The sequence below is a fragment of the Mus pahari genome, chromosome 2, assembly GCF_900095145.1.
Source record: "Mus pahari chromosome 2, PAHARI_EIJ_v1.1, whole genome shotgun sequence".
NCBI classification, from domain to species: domain Eukaryota; kingdom Metazoa; phylum Chordata; class Mammalia; order Rodentia; family Muridae; genus Mus; species Mus pahari.
In genome coordinates, this window is record NC_034591.1 from 15,845,984 (window position 1) to 15,855,782 (window position 9,799).

Sequence of the window (9,799 nt, forward strand, 5' to 3'; positions counted from 1 at the left end):
CTCCTCCTCCTCCTCTTCTTCTTCCTCTTCCTTTTCCTCTCCCCCCTCCCCCAAACAGCACATAAAGAAGCATCTTCAGGGCTTAAATTGACTCCAGGATAAAGGCACCTCTAGGCCTCACCTTGTATGTAAGAGCTCTGCATGCCCATGTGTTTGCCTCTTCCTTCCTTCCTTTCTTTCTTTCTTTCTTTCTTTCTTTCTTTCTTTCTTTCTTTCTTTCTTTCTTTCTTTCTTTCTTATTGATCATTTTACTCATTTACATTTCAAATGATATCCCCCTTCCAGGCTACCCCTCCACAAGCCCCCTCCCCCCTCCCCCCTCCCCTTTGCCTCTATGAGGATGCTCTTCCACCTACTCATCCGTTCCCACCTCACCACTCTAGTGTCCCCCTATGTGGGGCATCGAACCTCCATAGGACCACAGGCCTCCCCTCCCATTGATGTCAGATAAGCCCATCCTCTGCTACATATGTGTCTGGAGCCATGGGTCCTCCGTGTATACGCTTTGGTTGGTGGTTTAGTCTCTGAGAACTTTGGGTTGGTGGTTTTAGTCTTTGGGTAGTTGATATTCTTCCTATATCTTTGACTTTCCTTTAGCATCATAGATTGCCAGTGGACTGGGGGGGGGGGGCATTACATTACCTATATCCACAATTCTTTTCTCTAAACTCTAAGTTATGTCTGCACCATGCTGTGCTTTAGCACAGGAACACTGGTAGATGACCTTGTCTGTGCATATTGACTGTTCATCATAAATAAGCAACTTTATGAAAGCTTATGTAGCTTCTACTGTACTTGCTTTGTTAAAATTTTTGAAGGTTTAACTTTCTGAGAATAGGCAACTCCAAGTCTGTTTCCTACCACAGTGATAGTCCTTTCTCAGTTCCCACGTTATCTTGCTAAATGGCAGGTGACTGCACATAAGAAGCTGGGTGAAATATAAAAATGCCACTGTCTTATGTTTCAGTGTGTGGGCTGTAGTTGAAAAGCTGTGTGTGACCCAGCTGGATTCTTCCACTCACCAGTGAAGAATTATAAATCTGTGTATGGATGTTTCAGTAAAAGAAGATACCCCTTAAGTCAACTTACCAGAACAGAAAATCTCTCTCTCTCCATCTCTCCATATATATCATTCCATATATATCATATAATTCTCCATATATATCATATATATATGAATAATATGGAGAGAAATTTTTATAAAAATTTTTGCTGTTTTTCAGGGCATTGGGGTAAGATGAATAAGGTCCTATGAATTCCATAGTATTATTACCTTTGATAATCACCAGTGGGTTCTAGTTTAAAACAAACAAAACCAGGGGAGACGGCTCAATTGATGAAGTGTTTACAGCACAAGCACTAGAGCCCATGCCTGAACACTAGCATTCCCCAACAGGGGAGTGTGTGTGGGGGGCAGCACACACTTGCATTTTCAGTGCTGGTAAGATAGAGACAGCCAGATCCTGGGGCTTGCTGGCTAGCCAGTATAGCTGAATTCCTGAAAGCTACATTCAATGACTGAGGAGGACACCTGATATTAACTTCTGACCTACACTGACACATGCTCCTATGTGTGACCATGCATGCACACACATCCCTCAGCCTTTGAAGGAAAAGCTGAGATTCTACTTAATTTATAGTGTATCCATTACAGTCCCAGCTTTTAAGACATAAATAGGAGTAATACTACCAACGACTATATGTCTGCTTTCTACATACTTTAAATCTGAAGTCTTAGTATCCTCCCATGTTACATCCATTTACTGATTTTTTTTGAGCGTATATGTGAATGAGTGAAAGTGATTGCATATGTGTGTATGAATGTGTGTGTTCATGAGTGCGCATGCATGTGCGTTCGTGTGACAGAGGACACCTTTCAGAGAGTGTCTCTCTCCTCCCACCATCTGGGGTTCAGACCCAGTTTGTCAGGTGTCTTTGCCTGCTCACTACCTCACTGACCCTGTTAGTGTTTTTACATCAACAAACTGAAAATATTTTATTGATACTAAGTAATTCTCATGAAACATGGCTTTCTTGCCAAAATAGCCAGTGAGCTCGGCTACCCTAGCCAGAGCTTTGGTGGCTGTAGGATGGAAATGGAGTCAACAACAGCCTGAGGGGGAAGAGGCCAGATTTCATTATTGTGCCTACTCTTGGTGCTGTGTTGAACTTTGGGAATATGGTTTTTCCTGAAACAAAATGAGAAAATATTCACAAAAATCAAAACAGTAACATAAATACTTTAACATCTCTAAATAGTGATTTTAAAAGGAAACCATGTATGTGCTATCCAGCTACAAACTGAACAATATCAGGACTGTTGAGGGCTTGTGTGCACGCACTTCATGACTCTTCATCTCAGTCCCTCAGAGGTAGCTGTCTGAATATTTATAAAACATTCTTTTTGTTTTGTTTATAGCTTCAAACCCATTTTTATCTGAATTTCAAATGAATAAAAACATACGCTCTCTTTTTACTGTAATCTCTTCTCAGCATTGTGAGATTTATTCAGGTTCACTGACCACACAGAAGTCATCACTTTACTCTGTGGACTGTCCTTTCAAGGTGTGGACTGTCCTTTCAAAGAAGAGCCTTCCCTCAGTGCTATAAGCATGGTCAGCTCCTTCAGTTTCCCTCAGGTGCCTGCATTCAGTGAGGCATTACAGTAGGGTATAAAATGCCTGTCAGGTTTTACTCTACATGGGACTCTTCAAAATCAGGCTGAGTTTTGGAACTCCAACCCCACCCCCTCCTCAAGCTTCAGGGTCATCTCTAGTTTACAGGTGTAATCCCTCAGGGCTAAGCATTTCCTGGGAACAGTGCTTCACAGGGAACCCAGCTTTCCTTAGCATTTCTCTGGGCACACAGGGGAGGGGGTGACATGTGGGAGATCCCTGGGTTTGCCATTCCAGCCAGCATCTTTACTAAATGTCTTGTGTTGCTTTACCACTACTTTAAAAAAAAAAAGTGTAAGTTGAAATGTTGTCAGGGACCATCTGCGTAATTCGATAAATAACACGAATTTTCTTTCCTGTGCTCTTCCCTGGTTTGATTTGGCTTGAATTTGTGACACACAGGGTCGATTTTAAATCTTACACTCTTTGTACGGGGAGTGATAATAGTTTGCCAAGCAACTCATTTGAAAGTGAGCTTTTCTTCTTGCCTTATGTATACGATCCTGCAGACTGGTCTGGGGATGGAGGAGGGCTGGGGCGTGGGTGGCTTAGTCATACTATTTTCTGTTTCACCATTCTACGGCCACTGTCCTTCCTGTTTATGTCTCCTCCCTGAATCTCCAGTCTCCTTTTCTAACTCTCAGTTCTCTTTTGATTCGTAACCAATCACCCATGCCTGCTCCTCACTTAACTCGGAGTGTGAAATGTGGTACATCTTAGAAATCCTGATCTCAGGATGATAAAGCCTGAGGGACTGGGGGGCTGGGTACAGACTAGAAGCAATCCCTTGTCGCCACCTTTTGATCTGTGTGCTGGAAGCTGGCTCATGTTTCTTTGTGAGAAAGTATGATGCCCCTCTCCAAGTACTGCCATTAGGAGGACAAAACTATTTCAATTTTTGTCGCCTAGCACTTTAGACTAAAGTTTGTACATTTGGCTATCTTCTCTCTGAAATGTGTAACTACTCTGCTTTAGCAAAGAATGGATTGAAGTGAAGAGGATTGTCTGGAAAGCCAGCTGCTGTTTCTCCTCACCTCAGACATCACAATACTTGGAGTGTTTCATAATTTCTCATCAGGTTTACTTAAGCAAGTAACTTCCTTATGTGTGATAATTGTGATCCCAGAGAATAATGAACTGTAAAAATTAAACCACATTTCCTCATTTGAAATTGCTAAACTTCTTCCTCTGGACTTTCCAGAGATGCACTACTAGGGGAAGAGTCAGAATGAATGAATAAGCAGACACATTACTGAATATTCTCAGGGAAGGGCGTGTTGAAGCATGAGCAACTGATCCAGAGAGAAAGGGCCAGGGAGGTTGAATGAGACATCAGTCTACATTTCCAGCATTGCTAACTACAGTCATGCCACATGCCCTTGAAATGAAATCCAGGAGTCTGACTAGAGTTTGCACTAGTTAACAGATCCACGAAGACAATTTTATTTCTTTTAACTCTGTCTACTGTGGTTGTACCATATTTTGATCCAGGTTCTAACTAATAAACGTTGTGCAATGAGAAATGTCTAAGGGAACTTGACACACACAAGAGTGTGGTCCTCATACTAGGCTCTTAAAAGTGAGAATAGCTTGAGCTGGTGAGATGGCCCAGTAGGTAAAGCCTCTTGCCTCCCAAGCCTGATGGCCTGAGTCCCACGTGGTGTAAAGAGAGAGCGAGTGAGGCACCCTCTGACTGCCACAGGCGTCTTTCCCTCTCATCCTCACTCCCTTCTCTATGTCTCTCCCCACTCTCTCTCACATACTAAGTAAACAAATAAAATGTAATATTTATTTATTTTTTAAAAAGAGACTATTTTGGTTCTGGTGTGGAGCATCAGTGTTCCTCATACTTCCTTAAAAGACTCCTTTCATGCTTCCAGTACAGATAGAGCTGGGTGTCCATGGTATGTAGTATGCATGTGTGTATACTCATATGTGTGTGTGTGTGTGTGTGTGTGTGTGTGTATCTATCTATGTGTATACACACGTATATGATGATTGTAGTCTGTATTTGGTGGTGAAGAATTTTTAGTGATCTAAACATAAATGTTTTGCCAAGAATTTTTATCAAGACTTCTTATAAAGGAATCTCTTAGCAGAAACCTTTTAAAGTATACTTTTGTGAAGGACTTTCCCTACATCCTTATAAGTGTATTCTTGAAAGAAAACAAATATTTCTCCAAATATTGACACACTGCATTCTAGAAGCATTGCACCATTGCAGGATGGGAATGAGCTTGCTGAGCATCTCTTCAGTGCTTACAGAATGTCCTGACAGAGTAATTATCCATCTCCCATCATGCCTGATGCAGGGCACTACCTCTCTGTCCTCTTTGACATTTTCTGGGTTTGAGATGAGTCTGCACTATTTGTTCACTGTGTGGTATTGGCCCAGGGTCTTCACCTCACTGTTCTCAGTTGCTCTTTATGTACAATGGGCCTATAATAGTATAAGGTGTGTGTGAGGTGGGAATGAGAATGTATTGTAAAGAGCTAGTCAATTGACAGAGTCTTGTTCTACTGTAAGATCAAATGATTATTCATATATTAAAAAAATCCATGCAAAGTGATTCCGACCACTCAATAGGAGTATATAGCTATGTATAGAAACCATGTCTGCATACTTACCACAGAACCTTTACACAGCCATCTTGAGACAGGTGGGAAGACAGGCCTCCAGATGAGGGCCAAGCCTCCATGAGATCTGTGCTTCCTCTGGAGGTTCCCACTCCAGTGCCAACTCTGCTGTCAGTTCTCCCACTATCCTTGAGTTTATTCTGCTTTTTTTCCTTTTGAATTAGAAATACAAACAGAATGTGCCATTGTAGTCTGTTGTGCATGCTTTCATCTAAACATTTGAATGTCCCACAGTCAGTATAATACTATTTCAATGTTGGGATACTCTAGTCGTGCATGAGCAACTAAGCTTAAACAATTTAGTTGTGGACAGCTTGTGAAGAAGCTGAAAAAAAAATCAGCTATTCCCCAATTAATGCTAATCACCAATTAATGCTACACATCACTGTTTATTTATTCCTTTAACTCTTGATTCAAGTCTGCCCTAAGAATTGTAGGTGAAGACAGGCAGTTGATTTTTAAATTAAGTGTTTTCTGTAAAGGGTCTTTATGTCCTGCTCTAGAAGATGAATTTTCTACCGGAAAGTACATAAGTCATAAGGACACATAGTTCAGTTAGTTTACCAAGAGTGAAGTCCACAGAGCCAGCACTCAGAACAGGAAAGAGCAGGTTAGCATCACTCAGTCCTCTATGTTCTGAGGCAGTTGCTCACTTAGCTTCGGAGACTGACTTTGCCAGTTTCAGAAACACATCAATCAAGCAATGCAGTTGGTCATTAGTGGTTATGGGGGATTCTCTCTCTCTCTCTCTCTCTCTCTCTCTCTCTCTCTCTCTCCGTTTCGTGTGCTCTCTCTCTCTGTAGAACCGTTCTTTTTTATGTAGTTCTGGTTGTGTTGGAGCTTCCTATGTAGACCTGNAGTCCTCTATGTTCTGAGGCAGTTGCTCACTTAGCTTCGGAGACTGACTTTGCCAGTTTCAGAAACACATCAATCAAGCAATGCAGTTGGTCATTCGTGGTTATGTGGCAGTCTCTCTCTCTCTCTCTCTCTCTCTCTCTCTCTCTCTCTCTCTCTCTCTCTCTCTCTCTCTCTCTGTAGAACCGTTCTTTTTTATGTAGTTCTGGTTGTGTTGGAGCTTCCTATGTAGACCTGGCTAGTCTTGAACCAACAGAGACCTGAATTCTGAGTGCTGGGATGGGGGAGGGCATGCTGACTTGCTGTTACTTTTGTGTGTTACTATAGTTAGTTCTTTCTCATTGTTTCAGGGTATTCCATTGTTCAGATATAGCTTGGTCTACTCTTGATAGGCATTTTGTGGGATTCAGAACCACTGTGAACTGTAAAGAGAATCCCCTAGAAATATCACCTGTCAATAAAAAAGCTGATGGCCAATGAGCTGAGGCAGGAAACAGGAGGTGGGACACTGGCAGGCAGAGAGAGGAATCTGGGAAATAAAATAAAATAAATAAAAATAAATAAGAGATTAAAGAGAGATGTGAGCTGAGAGGTGAGATGGGGGACAGACCAAGGAGATGAGCATAAACCACCAGCAAGGAGATGCTGAGGAAGAAACAGGCCAGGACTGAAGGAGAAGTGAGTAACTACATGGTTATAATAGTGAACATACAATAAGTTAAGAGCCAGCCAGGAAAGAGCCAGAGCTTATGGCCTAGGCATTTAATAATAACTAATTAGTCTCAGAGTCATCTTTCCAGGAGCAGGACTGGGAAGGTAAAACATACAATTTTTTAGCAGTGAACCACACAGTAGCTCAGCTCTGCCTTTTGCTGAACATCTGTATAGATTGCAGTTGGGAAAACATCTGTGTAGATTGCTGTTGGGAGATAGGTACACGTGAACCTGCTGAATTGCCCATGTTCAGCTTCCATAGACACAGCCAGGCACTTTTCCAATTCATTCTTAGTAAGCGTGAATGAGAGTTTAAACTGCATCACATTCTTGGGTCCCATATAATATTAAAGCATAATGCTGAAAGTACATACTACAACTTCTAGTCTAACTGATCAAAGATCAGGAGAAGAGTGTGTAAATGACAGGTGAATAACTGTGAGTGAACATGTGAATTCTGGAAGGGTAAAACAGGAGACAAAGGATATCATAGAGGAGGTCTGATGTGATCACACTGGGCTAGCTTGAATTACTAATCCAATTGAAAGTGGCCGTGTCAGATGTGGCAAGGGGTGGGATGGGGACGCTATGGGGGAACAAAAGGACATTCTGCTCACAAGTCTCTTACCTTAGACACAAGAGGAATAATAGTGAAAGGATAGAAATAGTAACGTCATGCAAGCTATATCAAGAAGGATGTTCATGTCGCTGTGTAAGTACCAAAGAAGGATTTAAAGAAAAAACAAGAGAAAGTTTTCAATGAATAAAGTCTACTTCTTGCTTGAAAACTTAGGTGTGCTTCTTCACCCTAGAAGATGTATTCGGAAGGCCTCCATAGAGAATAACCATTAGGACACAGGTGTCCTAGCTGGCCAATCTCACACACAGCTGCATGTGGCTGTGCCTTCCTTCTGAGGCAGGCTCCTAATAGAGACTCCCCTGAAACCCCCTTTCCCCTCCTAATTCCACTTTCCTTCTCTCTTTCTCCTCCTGGGTCCTTACTACACAGAGGCCTTTCTGTGTTCCACTTCAGTAGATACAGCCAGTATAGCGAGTCAGGGAGGTTCAGTGAGAGACTGTCTTGTCCTGACCTGCGGGATAGTCGAACAGTGTCTGAGGAACCACCTGTGGAGAGAATGGGGAACAAGAAACACAAAGAATGGACAGCAAGTCTGATTGATCAAGATGACAAATTTTATTTTTCCCAGGCAGGTTTTATACCCAATACAAGCAGGATATGGGGAGGGTGGTGGTGCAGATTCGCTTTGTTTCTGGGGGAATGCACCTGTTCCCAAAAGCAGGATATTGGCTAGGTAACAAGTTCAGCAGGAGGAACAGAGCAGAGTGGGTTGCTAGGTATCCACAAGATCTATAGCTATTTGTTCTTAACTGGGAGTAGTACTTTCCAATAGAAGCCTCAACTTTTCCCACAGAAATCTCAACTAAACTAGAACTTTTCCACTAAGGCCAAGACTTTGTAAGTAAGCACTTATGACTGACAAGGCAGTTCACATTCAAACAGGGTTGCTCCCATCACTGACTCAGACAGGAAGACAAACACAAAGGAGGAAGACACCCAGCATCATCTGCATTTCTGGGGTCCTCCACACGGTCTCTCACTGACCCTCATTGACTGGCTACACTGGCTTGCCAGCAAGCTAGAGGATCCATCTTAATACCCTCCTCTAACATGGAAGTTACAGATGGATGTTGCTGTGGCTGGGTTTTTACATAGGTGCTGGGGATCTGAATGCCAGTCTGCATGTTTGTGTGGTCAACACTTTACCAACGGAGCCATCTCCTCCTTAAAAGCTCTGCATTTAAAATCTTACTGTTTTAATTTACTACTCAAATACCTATAATTCAGCTGAGTACTTGGCAGGGGTGAACCTAGCAGGAAACTAATAATACTAAGTCAGTATGCCATTCATGATGTAGCCTCAGAATTCATTAAGAAAGGCTAGTATACAGCCAAAATTATTGAGATACAACATATAGGAAAGTATATAGCCTAGGGCTCAAGGGTGTCTACCCAAGGGAGTATCTCCACAAGTGGATGAATGTACTCAGAATCTGCCACCTTCCTGGCATCTCAGATATCCTTCCAGGACACCTTGGCCTATTAGCCCTTTCCTGTTCCTGAAAGATCATGAGCGTTTTGACCTCTAAATGTGATAGATTAAAGAAGTCTGCCTGCTTGTAAACCCAGGGTAACAGAAGTGTTGACATGGAGTTTTGCACTTGATTTCTTTCATGAATACTTATGTAAAACCATTTTCTGAATATTAACCTGACTTTATATATTCCAGGTGTTTTAGAAACAACTTACGGGAGCTTACGTGTACTAAACATTGAAAGAAATGGAAACATTATTTATACCTATAAGGTAAGTCCATGTTGTCTTCTATTGCAGTAAATATATACAACATATAGTTTATTATTTTAATCATTTTTATTAATATTTTACAGAATTTTACACAGGTTTTTTTTTTTGAGATTATGTAGTTATAGCTAGCCTAGAATTCACCTTGTAAACCAGGCTGGCCTCAAACTCACAAAAATCTACCTGCCTCTATTTCCCCAGTGTTAAGACTAACTTTTTACAGAATTTATAAGCCCCTTTATTGAAGAATAACAAAAAATTGTTGGTTCTTAACCTTTAATTTCCTTGGTTTAGCTGAAGAGTGCTGATAGTCCATCTTATGAAATATTTTATTGTTTGAAAATAAGATAAAACTACATACGTGAAATCCAAAAACTTTAAAAGGATGGATTATTTCATTGTATAGTAAAAAACAACAACAATGTACTGGCTAGTTTTGTGTCAACTTGACACAGCTGGAGTTATCACAGAGAAAGGAGCTCTAGTTGGGGAAATGCCTCCATGAGATCCAGCTGTGGGGCATTTTCTCAATTAG

The 9,799-nt window shown here is 41.5% G+C and overlaps 1 protein-coding gene across 2 annotated transcripts in view; it reads left to right on the forward strand.

Moving 5' to 3' along the window:
- Gsap (gamma-secretase activating protein) overlaps positions 1-9,799 on the forward strand; it is a 100,110-nt gene that overhangs the window by 1,141 nt on the left and 89,170 nt on the right. For both annotated transcript variants that reach the window (XM_021191143.2, XM_029535591.1), the window contains exon 2: positions 9,191-9,267. In XM_021191143.2, coding sequence (XP_021046802.1) covers positions 9,191-9,267 — 77 coding nt within the window. The remainder of the gene's footprint in view (positions 1-9,190; positions 9,268-9,799) is intronic.